The 15755-nt window shown below is 41.1% G+C and overlaps 1 protein-coding gene across 12 annotated transcripts in view; it reads left to right on the plus strand.

Moving 5' to 3' along the window:
• The window catches only part of USP28 (ubiquitin specific peptidase 28), a 65444-nt gene that overhangs the window by 20060 nt on the left and 29629 nt on the right, over window positions 1-15755 (plus strand). For all 12 annotated transcript variants that reach the window (XR_011467066.1, XM_070384187.1, XM_070384184.1 and 9 more), the window contains 3 exons: window positions 130-259; window positions 9863-9968; window positions 10870-11029. Coding sequence is in view for 11 of the 12 variants with exons in the window: in XM_070384187.1 (XP_070240288.1) it covers window positions 130-259; window positions 9863-9968; window positions 10870-11029 (396 nt within the window). In the remaining variant the exon portion in view is untranslated. The remainder of the gene's footprint in view (window positions 1-129; window positions 260-9862; window positions 9969-10869; window positions 11030-15755) is intronic.

The following is a 15755-nucleotide window of genomic DNA, read 5'->3' on the forward strand; positions in this document are numbered from 1 at the left end:
CCTAGAATTATATCTAGATTTAGTATGACACCAGGATAGTAAGGAGTTATAACCCCCAAACTCACTTGCTGTTTATTTTAAATGCCGTGATGTTTGACTTTTGAAATTTGTTTTTTTCCCTCCTCTTAGGCCAGTAATGGTGACATCACCCAGGCCGTCAGCCTTCTCACTGATGAAAGAGTTAAAGAGCCCAGCCAAGAGACTGCTGCAGAACCATCTGAAGAAGAGGGGAGTGCTGCCAGCAAAGAGGAATTAGCAAGTAGGTATATCCTGGCTGGGCCCTTTTCTGAACTAGCAGAAATTAAGAGATGAGTTTCTGTGAGTGTCCTTTCCATCACATCAACCCTTCGGAAATAATGGTAATCATGGCTAATTACTGAGCCATAATGAGGTGCCAGGCACAATTCTCAGCACTTAAATGGTTCCATTCATTCAGCAGTTATTTAATGAGCCCCTGTTAGGTGCCAAGCACTCTTTTAGGCACTGGAGATGAACAAAAGGAACAAGAATTGCTGCCTTGTGAGAGATGAGGCCATGGAGGGAGTGAACGGGAGGCAGATTATGCAGAGGCTTCATAGCTGCTTGGCTTGTACTCTGAGCTGGAGGACCAGCCATTGGAGAGTTTGCTGCAGAGGCATGCTGTAAACTGGTTTCCACTCCCTAAGGATCATTCTGGCTGCTATGTTGAGAACAGAACTGTGGGAGGGAGTAGTGAGCATGGGGCAGAGAAGGGAGCCCAGCACCGTTCAAGAAGCTGTTGCTGCTGAGGGCAGTGTGGGCCAGGGCGCGGTGGTGGAAGGGTGACACGTGCTTGCTGCACAGGATCTGCTTACACAGGAGATGGGGCTGTGACAAAAAAGAGAAGGGTTAAAGGTGACTCCAGGTTTTTTTCCTAAGCGGCTGAAAGTGTGGAGCTGTAGTTAACTGACATGGGAACAATTACCAATGGAGCAGATTTGGGGTGGAAAATGAGAAGATCGATTTTGGCAATATTAAATTTGAGAGGCCTGTTAGACATCAAGGTGGAGTGTCAGAAAGACAGTGGCGATCCAAGTGTGCCGTTCAGGGGAGAGAGCTGGGCTGGACCTGGATAAAACTTGAAATCATAAATTTGTAAATGGTACATAAAGTTATGGGAAAGGATGAGCTCTCCTAGGGAGCGGATATAGAAAAGAGAAAAGGTTTCGTGTCTCAGCAGTAGGTACTTCCGATGTTGAGATGTCTGGGGAAGGTAGAGGGGGCAGTGAAGAGTGTATGGAGGCATAGCAGAAAGACCCAGAGAGTGGTACTCTGGAGACCAGAGAGGCTTCTGGGAGGAGGATCTGCCAGCTGGGTCAGGTGGTATTAATGGATATTTGGGCAGTTTCGAGCTATTCTGAGTGCTGCTGCTGTGAATATTCTTCTATATGTCTTTTAATACACAGTGACTTATTTCAATCCATATTTTTCTTGTTGAGATGCATCCATGTTGGCTATACCTGTAGTTATTTCTTTTCATGTATAGTATTTCTTGGTCTGAATACACAAGAGAATTGATATATTGATATATTTGTTGATTGACTTTGGAGTTGTTTTGAATTTTTTTGCCATTATGAACAAATCTACTGTGAGCTATTTTAATTCGCGTTTTTTTGTGCATGTATGCAAGAGTTTCTTTAGTGTTTAAAAACTCGGGATGTAATCGGTGAGTACTGAAACATGCCTGTCTTCATCTTAGTAGGTATTCGGTGTCTCAGATGGTAAGGACTCCGCCTGTAATGCGGAAATCCTGGGTTTGACCCCTGGGTTGGGAGGATCCCCGGAGGGAAAGGCAGCGCACTCCAGTATTCTTGCCTGGAGAATCCCCGTGGACAGAGGGGCCTGGTAGGCTACAGTCTGTGGGGACACAAAGGGTCGGACACGACTGAGCACTGAGCGGCTAAGCACACAGCGTTGGTGACATTAGTTTCCGAAATGATTTTTTAACCTATGTATACTCCCACGAATAGAGTTTGAGGGTAACTCTTGCTCTTACGATTGTTAGATTATAAAATTGTTGCTTGTGTTTTTGATGTAAAATGATTGTCCTGTTTTTAACTAGAATTTAAAAAACTTAAATAATGATACTGGTCATCTTTTCCCTTTTGACCTTCATGTTTCTTCATGTGACATTTCTCTTAGTATCTACTGGTTTTTCTGTTGGTTTCTTGGTATTGATTCTTGATATTCTTACTGATAGTGACCTTATTTTCTTGATATGAATCCATCTTTCTGGACTTGGGCTTTGCAAAATACCTTCTTATTGATGACCTGTGTTTTTCCTCTGTGGTGATGAGCTAATAAATAGCTTTCATTTATTAATCTTCTTCTGTGGTTTATGGTTTTTGTTTAAGAACTCCTATACCATGGTGTCATAGGATATTCTGTTTTATTTTCTTCTAAAATTGTAATGTTTTGCTTTTCATATTTAAATATTTAATTCATCTGAAATGGATTATTTTGGTAAGAAATAAGATAGAAATATAGTTAGATCTATCACTGCCCCCCAGCACCTCCCCTCACTACCCAGGACCTTTTATTGAAAAGGTAGTACTTACCACTGATCTGTAGTATTAGCTCTGTACATTATTTTCGTGTTTTCCATTTTACTTCATTTCTGTTTTTAATTCTTTGCGGTATATACCTAGGAGTGGAATCGCTAGATCATATAACAATTTGTGCTTAAGTTAAAAAAAATTCTAGAATACCTTTTTTTCCATGACTACTACATTATCACACTTAAAAATTAATAACAATTTCTTAATCTCATCAAATACTATTGTAGAAATTTCCCTGCTTGTCTCATGAACAATATGTTGGTAGTTGGTTTGAGAGTATAATGACCCACATAAAATAAAACATTAAGCTATGTTTGAAGTCTGGTTCAAGATGGCAGATAATAGAAGGATGTGCACTCATTTCTTCCTGCAAGAGGACCAAAATTGCAACTAGCTTTGCAGGAGGACAACCTGCAAAAATTTGCAGCCAGACGGGATGACACTGGAACCCACCAAAAGAAGATACCCCACATCCAGAGAAAAAGAAGAAGCCAAGGTTAGACAGCAGGAGGCATACAGTCATGAAAAAAATCAAATCCCATATCTTCTGGGTGGGTCACCCACAGGCTGGAGAACAATAACGCCAAAGAAGTTCTCTCCCGTCTTTGGGATCTGACAAAGGGAGTGGAAGGCCAGGGAATCTGACCCTGAAGGCCAGCAGGATTTGATTATAGGACTTCCAGAGGACTGAGGGGAAAAAAAGACTCCAGTCTTGGAGGACATAAACAAAATTTTGTGCGCACCAAGACCAGAGAAGAGGAGCAGTGACCCCACCGGAGGCTGAACCAAAACTCCCTGTTAGGGTTGGAGGACCTCCTGTGGAGGCGTGGGTCAGCAGGGGCTCACCACAGAGACAGGGCCACTGGAAGGGCCCCCTTGGAGTAAACCCTCTTGGAGGTTGCCATTAACCCTACTGTAGAGCCCGTAGACCGCAGGGCTGGGTCACCTCAGGCCAAACGACTACAAGGGAGGGAGTGCAACCCCAGCCATCAGCAGATAATTGGATTAAAGCTTTACTGAGCAAGGTCCTGCCCAACAGAGCAAGACCCAGTTTTTCCCATCAAATTTTTCACCAGACTCTCCCATCAAGAAGCTTACATAAGCCTCAGCCATCAGAGAGGGGACAGAAGAAGCAAGAAGTAGCACAGTCTCACAGATGGCCAAAACAAAAACTGTATTACAGAAAGTTAATCACGATGAAAAAGCAGAAAGTTATGTCTTAGGTGAAGGGACAAGATAGAATCCCAGAAAAACAACTAAATGAAGCGGAGATAGGCAGCCTTCCAGAAAAAGAATTCAGAATAATAATAATGAAGATGATCCAGGATCTCAGAAGAGAGTGGACACAAAGATTGAGAAGATGCGAGAAATGTTTACCAGAGACCTAGAAGAACTAAAGAGCAGACAAATAGAGATGAATAATACACTAGAAGGAATCAGCAGCAGAATAACCGAGGCAGAAGAATGGATAAAAGACCTGGAGGACAGAGTCGTGGAAATCACTGCCACAGAACAGAATATAGAAAAATGAAAGAAGAAATGAAGAGAGCCTAAGAGAGCTCTGGGACAATGTTAAACACACCAACATTCACATTATAGGGGTCCCAAAGGAGAAAAGAGAGAAAGGATCTGAGAAAATACTTAAAGAGATAATAGCTGAAAACTTCCTGAGCATGGGAAAGGAAGTAGCTAAGCCCAGGAAGCACAGAGTGTCTGTCCCAGGTAGGATAAACCCAACGAGGAACACACCAAGACACATAGTAATCAAACTGACAAAATTAAAGACAAATAAAACACTACAAGGGAACTCTCATCAGGCTGTCAGCTGATTTCTCAGCAGAAGCTCTGCAAGCCAGAAGGGAATGGCATGATAAATTTAAAGTGATGAAAGGGAAGAACCTACAACCAAGAATACTCTACTCAGCAAGACTGTCCTTCAGATTTAATGGAGAAATCAAAAGCTTTCCGAACAAGCAAAAGTTAAGAGAATTCAACACCACCAAACCAGCCTTACAACAAATGCTAAAGAAACTTCTCTAGGTAGGAAACACAAGAGAAGGAAAAGACCTACAGAAAATAAACCCAGAACAATTAAGAAAATGGTAATAGGATCATACATATCGATAATTACCTTAAATGTAAACGGATTAAATGCATCAACCAAAAGACATAGACTTGCTGGGGAGATGAAAACATGTGCATGTATGCACTTCCATTTACCAATCACTCTGCTTGACCCCCCCCCCAAATTGTATAATTATTTTATATTATAATTATTTTATATTATTCAGTTAATCATGTTCCCATTAAGGCTTGCAATTGTAATTATCTTTTTTTTTCTTTTTCTGGCTATTGATTGTGAAAACATATAAACATCTTTTACTATTGTGATTATGTAACTATAACTCGTTTAATACCATTATATCATGATTGGCAACAGAAAAATGAGCTCGATATCACCAAAACTAGGATATAATAGAAAAGCCTTTGAAAAAAATCAGTTTTTAAAATCCAGGTGCATACCAGAATTATCTTGAAATTTTTTGAAAAATACAAATGCTCAGGTATTGCTTATTTTCTCCAGAGCTCCAGATATGTTTCTAATGAGCAGTCATGTTTAAAAACAGCTGGACTCTGGGTCGTCCCAGTGCACCAGCCCAAGCATCCAGTATTGTGCATCGAACCTGGACTGGCGACTTGTTTCATATATGATATTATACATGTTTCAATGCCATTCTCCCAAATCATCCCACCCTCTCCCTCTCCCACAGCGTTCAAAAGACCTGGTGCACTGGGACGACCCAGAGGGATGGTACGGGGAGGGAGGAGGGAGGAGGGTTCAGGATGGGGAACACGTGTATACCTGTGGCAGATTCATGTTGATATATGGCAAAACCAATACAATATTGTAAAGTTAAAAAAGAAAGTAAAAAAAAATTTTAAATAAAAACAACTGGACTATATGATGACCTTTTATCTAGTTTGTTTCACTTTTTCTATTTCATATTCAGTACTCCCATTTCATTTAGTTTATGTTCTCCAACTTTTCCATCTCTTTTTAAAATTTTCTTTCTCAAGCCTTTATCAGGTGTAGTAGAACATCTTTTGTATACATATATATAAACGTGTATTATATATATTTTAAAAAACGGATGAATTTTTGCCTAACTAAAAAAATTATGACATTTTGATTCCACTTGTTTGACTTAGTATGAATAGAATGCTTGATTTCTAATTAAAAAACAGATAATGCATGAAGTAACAAAGGTTTACTCTATGGCACAGGGAGCTATAGTCTATATCCTGTAATAACCTCTGATGGAAAATAATTTCAAAAATAATGTATGTATATTTGTATAACTGAATCATCTTGCTGCGCACCTGAAACATTGTAAGTCAACTATACTTCCATAAAAAATAATGTGTTAAAATATGTTTGAAATGATTTTAAGGTTCCTTTTATCTATAAATTCCCCATCTCTTTTTTTGTCGTGTTTCATACATTCTGGAATTTGCTGTTTGCAGTCCTGTGGTGTACTTTAATGAAGTTTTATGTCCTCTGTCTTTCCTGTTAATTTAGGTGCTTATCTGGCATGATAGTGTCATAGGTAGTATTGTGTATATTTCTCCTGTTTTGTCATATCAAGAAGCAAATAATGTCTGGTCACCCCCTTTTTGTGTTGTTAAAATTGTTAGTGTGTTCAGGTTGTCAGCTTGATTCGTTTATCATAAAATTCCCCACCTAGTGTTTCCAGCCACCATTGGTGATTATTGCTTAGATTCTTTATTTTATTGGAGATTTCAAAATGATAATATTTTATATATCATTACCTTGTAATTTATTAGTTAGAATTCTTTTTTTCAATTGTGGTAAAAACACATTAACAAAATTTACATTTTAACCATTTTTAAGTGCATATTTGAGTAGTGTTAAGTATATTCACATTATTGTGTAAAAGATCTCCAGAACTATCTTGTAAATCTGACACTTCATTCCCATTAAGCAACCCTTTTCTCTCTCTACCCCATCCCTGGTAACAGCCTTCTGCTTTCTGCTTCTATGAATTTGACTACTTTAAATACCTCATATAAGTGGAATCATATAGTATTTATGTTTTCATGACTAGCTTATCTCATTTAACATAATGTCCTCAATGTTCATTGATGCAGTGGCATGTGACTTTCTTTTCTTTCCAATTTTTTTCCTTATGGTAAATTACACATAACATGAAAGTTACTATCATAACCATTTTTAAGCGTACAATTCACTGGTATTAGGTACATTCGTGTCATTGTGCAACTAGCATCACCATCCATCTCCAGAACTCTTTATTTGTTTTGTAAGACTGAAACCTGTACCCATTAAACAGTAATTCCCTATTACTCCCTCTCCTAGCAACCTCTGTTATTTCTGTTTTCCATGATGTTGACTACTCTAACTAAGTACCTTTTATAAGTGGGATCATAGAGTATTTGTCCTTTTGTGCCTGGCTTGTTTGACTTAGTATAAGGTCTTTAATGCTCATTCAGATTGTAGCATGTTAGAATTTCTTTTCTGTTTCAGGTTGAATAATACTCCATTGTATATGTATACCAGATTTTGTTTATCCATTTATCTGCCAATGGATATTGGGGTTGCTCCACCTCTTGACTCTTGTGAGTAGAGCCATTTGAACTTGGATGTGCAGATAGCTCTGAGACCCTGATGTGTACCCAGAAGTGAAATCGCTAGACCATATGGGAGTCGACTTTTAATTGTTTGAGGAGCCTCTGTACTGTTTCCCGTAGCATTTGCACCGTTTTTTAATCCTACCAGCAATGCAGAAGAGTTCCAGCTTCTCCAAATCCTCGCTAATACTTGTTATTTTCCGGTTTTTGGTTGTTTTTTTGATGGCCATTCTAATGGACGTGAGGCGATAGCAGCACATTGAGGTTTTACTGTGCACTTTCTCTGACGACAGTGACACTGAGCATGCTTTCATGTGCCTGTTAGCCATCTTACATCATCTTTGGAGAAACGTCTATTCAGGTCTTTCACCTATTTTACAATCAGATTAGTTGAGTTTTTATTGTTGTCGAGTTGTAGAAGTTCTGTATATATTCTGAATATTAACTGTCTATCAGATATATGATAGGCAGATATTTTCTTCCATTCTGTAGATTGTCTTTTTCACTCTTTTGATTGTGTCCATTCATGCTTTTAAAGTTTTTTACAAAGCTTGATTTAGCTGTGTTTGTTGATTTTTGTTTTTGTCTATGCTTTTGGTGTCATATCCAGAAAATCAATTTCGTGAAACTTTGTGTTTAACGTTTTGAAGAACTGCCAAACTCCATTCCTCTAGCTCCCCCAGCAACTGCATGACTTTACGTTCCCACTAGCACTACGCGAGGTTCTAACTTCTCCACATCTTCACTGACACTTGTTATTTAGCCTTCCAAGTGGGTGTGAAATGTTAATCTCATTGTGGTTTTGATTTGAATTTCCTAATGGCTAATGATGTGAAACATCTTTTCATGTGCTTATTGGCCATTTGTGTATCTCCTTTGGAGAATTGTCCATTGAAATTCTTTGCCCATTTAAAGTTTTTTTTTTAATTATGTATTATTTTATTATATTAAAGTTGGTCTTTTTATTTTTCAGTTGCAGGAATTAATGTATTCTGTACATAGTTCCCTTACCAGATAGACAATTTGCAAAATTTTTTCTCTCATTTTGTGGGTTGTCTTTTCACTATCCTGATGGTATCCTTTGAAGCCCAAAGTATTTATTTGATGATGTCAAATTTATCAGTTTTTTCTTTAACTCTTGTACTTTTAGTGTCATCTGGAAGACGCCATTGTCTAATCAAGGTCATGAAGATTTACCTATTTTAAGACTTATTTTACCTCTTATCTTGAGGGTTTGATCCACTCTTTGAGTTCATTTTTGTAAATGAAGTGAGGAAAGAGTTAAAAGTCATTTTTTTGCCTGTGGCTATCCAATTGTCCCAGCATCTTTTGTTGAAAAGATATTTTTTCTCTGTTGAATTGCCTTGGTACCTGTGTTGAAAATCAGTTGACTACAACCATGAGGTTTATTCCTGGACCGTCAATTCAGTTCCACTGATTCTGTTCCATTGATCCATACATTTATTCTTAGGCTGGTAGACAAGGTCTTGATTATTAGTTTTGTGTTCTTTGTGATTTTTGTCTTTATAAATTATTTCATTGCTCATGTATAGAAATTCATTTAACTTTTGTTCATTGATGGCTTATCTAACCACCTCTTATTATTCATTATGCCCATTTTCCATAGATTATTTTGGGCTTCATTGTATATGTGAATTATCAGTTTTGTTTCTTACTTTGCATTCTTTATTTTTTCAACTTTTATTTTCTTATCACACTACCTGGAACTTTGAGAGCCACGGTGAGTAAAAGCCCTCAGAAGAGACATCTTCATCTTACTCTTGGTTTTAAAGGAAATTTCACAATTCAGTATAAAGTCTGCTGTGGGTTTTCCATGGATAATTCTCAGTCTAAAAATACTTTTTCCCTTCCTACTTGGCTTGGAGTTTTTATTCCTTGATAGAGGTTGAATGTTACCAAATACTTTTTTCTGTATCTATTGAGATGATCATTTTTTCCTTTAATTGTTTAGATGATGAATTTTACCAGTCTCTTTTCTAACAGTAGCTCAGTATTTCATTTCTACAGTGAATTCAGCTTGGTCTTAATATATAATCTTTTGTGGTGTGTTAGCAGGATTCTGTTTGCTTATATTCAGGCTTTTCACGTGTGTGATCGTGCGTGAGCTTGTCATTTTGCCTTTCTCTTACTGTCCTTGATTGGCTCGGGATGTGACAAGGTGTTATGCTGGCTGTGTAAAGTGGGTTGAGGAGTATATTCCCTATTCTCTAGAGTAGTTTGTGTGAGATCGAAAGTACCCCTTTTTTGAATGTTTAACTTTTAGCTGCTACTTTACAACAAGTACATTATTTAACCTTCAGGTATGGGATATATTTCTGACCCTGTGAAGTAAGGCTGCAAAAGGGGGTGTTTGATTCGTTGTACTTCAGCAGCTTGTTGTTACTGTACTGTTAGCTAATCTTAAGGTTACAGTGTGGCAGTAAGTTATTACTTTGACTCTGGCAAGGAGTAATCAAGTTGTTTTTTCACAGATGAGCCATTGTAGTGAGAGCTAATTTTGTGACTGCTTTTACCTTTTTGCCTTTAATATAGACAATATAGACAGAAAGGCAGTGTTTCCTGCATGTAGACTAATTAAATTTCTGTTTATCTTACAGAAGTGATAGACCTTACTCACGATAGCAAGGATGATCTTCAGGCTGCCATTGCTTTGAGTCTGCTGGAGTCCCCCAAAATTCAAGCTGATGGAAGAGATCTTAACAGGTTATTGACTTAATTTATAATCTTTGCGCCACACCTTAGTGTGTAGGTCGAAGACAGTTCTGCCAGGCTTCTTTAATTGCACCTAAATGAAACTTCTTTTACGAGAAAATTTAAATTCATGTTAGCTTACTTACTCTTTGGTTCACTTTTGAAGAAGCTAAATATGATAGTCTTACTGCAGCCTGCTGTCTTTGAGTTGAGTAGAAACTGCAAGGTATTGTAGTTTTCAGTTGATAGGATGGAAACCAAACTAGTGCAAATATCTGATAAATACATATTCTCTTTTTTTTAAGGTGTCTATGAGTTGGTATTCTGTTCATAAACCTTGAGCCTTTGTAAACTTTGAGAGTTACATTGTTGGCTATTTGAAAAGGAAGGTTATCATTAACTCCCCTGTCTCAGAGGTGACTAGACGGATATATTTTTTGAATTGGTACTGATTTAGTGTTGGTATTGTTCACAAATACCCAGTTCCAGGGGTGGCATGTTAGTTTGTAGACACGTTGATCACCTCCTGTTGCAGAGTTGCTTAGGACCATGGTATGTGTGTGAAACAGTTTGGAGGCGCTTATCTTTCGCAGAGTGTCTCTCTTACCTCTTTCAATGGCAAGTCTGAAATAAGGCACTTTCATTGAAATGTAAAACTTTTAATAGTCTTGAGTCTCAACTCGGTTCCATCAGAGGCCTTACTGGTAATAATCTCTGCTAGGAAGAATGTTAACAACTTTATGTTTAAACCTTACTTTTCATTTATGTTAAAACTAAAGTTATGATATGCCCAGTGATAACCCAGTTAGTAGTGTACCTGGCATTTTGAATTTCCTATGAAAGGTTATCTACAGCCTCCTTATTGTTGTTTAACTCTTTTCTTTTTGATGTGTGGTATGTTGGCACAATATAGGATGCACGAGGCAACCTCTGCAGAAACTAAACGCTCAAAGAGAAAACGCTGTGAAGTCTGGGGAGAAAATCCCAATCCCAATGACTGGAGACGAGTTGATGGTTGGCCAGTTGGGCTGAAAAATGTTGGCAATACATGTTGGTTTAGTGCTGTTATTCAGGTATGAAATTTTTAAGAGACAACTGTGTCTTTTGGAGATAGTTTTGTAATGTATTAAGCTGAAATATGAGAAAAACAGCTTTGAAAAAAATGGAGAAAGATAAATAAAACTGGAGCATTTTCCCCACGGTATGATTGTATTTCGGTTACTTTCTTATGTTTCGGACCTAGACGCTCTGGTGTCTAAAGCGGGCAGTACTGAAAACAAAGTCTTCTGTGCTTTTAAATAGGTTGAGTGAGTGGTGTGTTACAGCAGAGCACGAGTTAATTAACAAGGAGAAACCCGTCTTTGAGAGGCTATTGTAAGGGACCAAGCAGGAAGGAAATGGTCGCGGCCTGGAATGGAAAAGTGGCATAAACTGTGGAAGGTGGGAATAAAAACATTCTCAAGGTGTTCAGGAGATCAGATGTATAGAGCATGGCAGGCAGCCTAGTAGGGATATGTGCAGGAAGGGTTGAGGAAGACCAGATTTCTGACTTGAGCTACCAGGTGGGCAGCAGTGCCGTTTGACACCAGAGGAGGAATAATTTGCATGTGTGTTAAACGTGGGGTTTGGTTGGTTTTAAAACATGCTGAGCTGTAGGGTCCACATGGACTACTGGGTAGGCAGTTGTCTTTGTGAATCTGTTGTTCAGTAAAAGGACCTGGGCTGCAGATAAAATTCTGGGAATCAGTAGCCTGTAGTTGGTGATCAAGCCCCGTGGATGGATGGATGAATTACCCTGGGGAGCGTGTTGCCTCTTAAACTTAACGTGGCTGCAGTGCAGCACTTGACCCCATCCTGCAAGCTTCTCCTTCATTGTACTTGACAGCAACCCAACTGCTCAGCCAAAAACTGAATCCTCTGCTTCCACGCATAAAACCCATGGGTTCCTTCAACTGACTCCTTGCCTGGCACTGTTTTAGCGCTGGGGAAACAGCAGTAGATAAAACAAGGCCCACACTCCCAGGGAGTTTGAAAAGAGTGGGACATACAGGATACAAATTACATATCAGGTGGTGCTAAGGACTATAAAGACGAATGAGAGTAAGAGGGACTAGAGAGGAAAGGGGTGCTGTTCATTCAAGGGGGTTGGGTAAGGCCTTTCTGCCATGGTGAGCATCCGAGCAGAGGCTGGACTTGGGCGAGGCATTGGATGGGCCATGTCGTTACATGAAGAATGTTTCTTATGATCACATAAAGAATGCTGCAGACGGCAAGTACAAAGACTCAGGGTCAGGAGCTTAGTACGTTGAGAAATAGGGAGAAAGCTGGGACTGAGTGTGACCAAGGGGGAGTAGCAGACAGCAGTGACAACAGCGGTGGTGGAGGTACGGGGAAACCTGGGGGTCATGCCGAGGACTCAGGAATTATGAGAGGTGGTAAGTGTCGGAAGGTTTGGAGCAGACAAGTCCTGTGAGTCTGCTTCCGCTTTAAGCGGCTCACTGGCTTCTGTGTCGAGAATAGGCTATAGGGCGTTCATTGGGAATTAGGGATGCCAGTCAGTTCTTTCCTTTTGAAAGAGAGGGAGAGAGATTGACCAAGACTGAAACCCCGCCCTGAGTTGACGTCCCTCCTGTGAGAGATGATGATGAGGAGACAACTGAGAAAAGTTTCAGAGAAAGCATGGGAAGATGGGACAAGGAGCGTGTGGGGAGGGCTTGGTCTCCAGTAGCAAGAGGGCAGCAGAGTAACAGCAGAGGACAAGGAAGAAGTGATGACTGCTAACTCAGGTTGAAATGGTTCCTAAATTGTCATTTTTTCCTCTGAAATAAGCACCACTTTCTGAGACAGCGTGGAAAAGATGACAGAATCTCTTTAAGAGGGTGAAAGTTAAAAAGAGTTGTCAACAGCGGGAAACCAGTTGGCACCAGACCACAGCAGTAGAATTTCTAAAAATATGAAGCTCTGCTTGAGCTTATAGACTTAAACACATAGTGGTATCAGTGTGCCCTGCTTTATCGAGACTTTTTCTCTTGGCAGTGCTCCACACTGCTTAAGTGGAAAATTAAGTTCATCTACGTTGGAGGATTTGCTGGGTTAGATGAAAGAACGAAAGGGCAGTTTGAGAATTTAATGAAGGGTGGTTAAAGATCATGGGATCAAAGCTGGGGAGAGGGCAGAATGATGACAGGAAGGAGGTAATGACTGGGGAGACAAGGAAGATACTCATTTGCTTGGGTTCCTGATGACGTCGAAGCACAAATCTCCTGTGGGCCACTGGGCCACTGAACACATGAGCCAGAGGACAGGTTATGGTTCCGGAGGGGGGTGTTCTGAATTTGAGGTCTGACCTATGGCAGTTGTTTCAGGTACTGACATATCCTGGGTGTAGATGAGGATGTAGAGATGGAGCCGAGGAGTAGGTCACGAGAGGTAAGATGCTCAGGGAGCCAGCCGGAGGTCCCCGGGCTGAACAAAAGTACCTGTGCTCCCTCCATGAATATAAGCCAGACAGCTGCTGTGTGCCTAGTGCTGTTCTGAGCACTTGAGATACAGAATTGAACCAAACCCAGACTGAGCCTTGCCCTTAGGAAGGTAGATTGTTATGAGGCAAGATGGACAAGGAACAGTAAATAGAAAATAATAAATTGCTGGAAAACTTAACTAGGTAACTAGATAGCTAAGTTTCTATACTATGTTAAACTGTGGTCGGTGTGGTGGGAAAGAGAGGAGGGTGAGGGAGACTGGAGCTGCCTTGGGAGGGCGGGAGGAGTTTCCCACATCGACTGCGAGATCAGGCCAGGACTCTTGAGGGGCTGAGACTGGAGCACATGCCTGGGCAGCAGGCAAAGGGGAGAGCCCATAGCTGCCGGGGGCGGGGGCAGGGGTTGGGGGTGTTCCAGGCGATGGGACCTTCCTCGTAGGGCCCCAGCATGGGCGCGAGCTTGGCATGTTCAGGAGACTTCAGAGTCCTGAGTGGCTGGAATGCTCGGAGTGGAGGTGAGAGTCATTGGAGGTGTTGTTGGAGAGGTAACTTGACTTTTGTTCTGAGTGACATGGGGCGTCTCATGCGGGTTCTGAGCGGAGGAGTGATGGACTCTGGCGTGAGTTTTCAAAGGCTCCTTCTGGCCCCTGAGGAGAGCAGAATGGAGGGGTGAGGATGCAAGTGCTGAGACGTGTGAAGGGGGCTGCCGCAGTCGTCACCACGAGGCGTGCTGGCTGGGGCCAGGCTGGTGGCCGTGGGAGTGGAGGAGAGGTTGGAACCTTGATTTATTCCCAGGGCAGAGCTGAGAGGGTGTCCCATAAAGTCACCTAGGAAGGATGGCGGACTTGGGGTAGTCAGAAGACCTCTCACCAACGTGACGGTCTTCAGTGACTCAGGAGCTCTGTTTTGGTCACACATATTAGAAAGATAGTGAGAAGGACCTGTGTGGAGAGTGGGCTGGTAGAGAGGAGGTTCTGGAGGCAGGGAGATGATGTGTGCAGAGCAGGGAGTTGGATTAGGTGCTTGGGACTGAGGGAGAGGAGGTGGTTATGAATAAAATAGTGCCCCAGAGGCAGAGTGCAACGGCCTTCTTACTGGATGTCAGTGGTTAGTAAAAAGAAAGGGGTCGAAAGATTATTCTGAAGTTCTAAACTCTGATGCCTGGAGGAGGAGGATGTAATTAGTGCTAGAAAGACTTCAGGAGAAGCAGCAGATGGTGGACGGCCAGTCGGTATCGGACTGGGAAATGTGTAACGTTAACTCACACTGTCGTCGTTTTTAAGAATCACAGCATCTTTGGGGGACACCAGACTTTGGTGAAGCTGCAGACGTGCAGTGAGGAGACTTGGGAATGTAAAACCATTTTTCTCATGGTGGAAGAGAACTCCTGGAACTTTCCTGTTAGCAGAACAGGGATGAAACTGAGAGGAGTGGAGATGGGCTAGGTAGACAGGGGAGGTGGGAAGAGAGGAGAGCAGGTGGCAAGCAGAGCTGAGCATTCCCAAGGCCTGGCTCCAGAAAGAACTTTGCTATCCCAGCCTCACCTGACTGAAGTTGCCAGGCCAGGTGTCCACTCCTCCTGTTGGCTGAATCCCAGTGGAGCTTGTGATGTTCCCAGTCCAGGTGTACTGTTGGCTGAAACCTGCAGAGCTTGTGATGGAGTGTGGGAGGTTGGAGGCCTGTTGTCCACCCAGGCTGCCCCTTCAAGAGTTCCGGTCTATGGGCTGGAAGGCTTTTTCACTGGAGGAGTATGTTGGGATGAGGAGTTAGGGTCATACAAGAGGTTTTTTAAAACATCAACTTTTAAAAGAGAGTTAGTTAGTCATAGTTGGAAAAATGTGTAATTTACAAGCAATAAAAAGGAATTCCTTTCCCTAATTCTGCCAGTCCAAGATATCTATTATTATAATTTCTTAAAATACAGTACTTACGACAGAGTGGAGAATAATGAACACAGCTGTACTCACCACCCAGTTTTAGAAAGAAATGTTTCAAATCCCTGTACTATTGAGTCCCTGTTGTGCCCTTCCGCACCTTCCTAGATACACCCACAGGGGTATGTAACCCTAAACAGTGTACCGTGTTGTTTTATATGATTAAACTTCAGGTACACAGCATATACTCTTACTTTTCTACACGGGATGTTTCTGAGATGCATCCATGTTGATACATGTCACTTTGGAGCCTTCGTTTTTACTGTGTATGTGTCCGTTTTATGAAAACGTTGTTTCTACAGTATTAATGACTGTATAATAATCTGCTGTGCAGGTGCACTGTAGTTTATGTAATCTTTTCCTATTAGCCATCAGGTTGTTTCT

The sequence above is a fragment of the Bos mutus genome, chromosome 15 (genome assembly GCF_027580195.1).
Source record: "Bos mutus isolate GX-2022 chromosome 15, NWIPB_WYAK_1.1, whole genome shotgun sequence".
NCBI lineage: Eukaryota > Metazoa > Chordata > Mammalia > Artiodactyla > Bovidae > Bos > Bos mutus.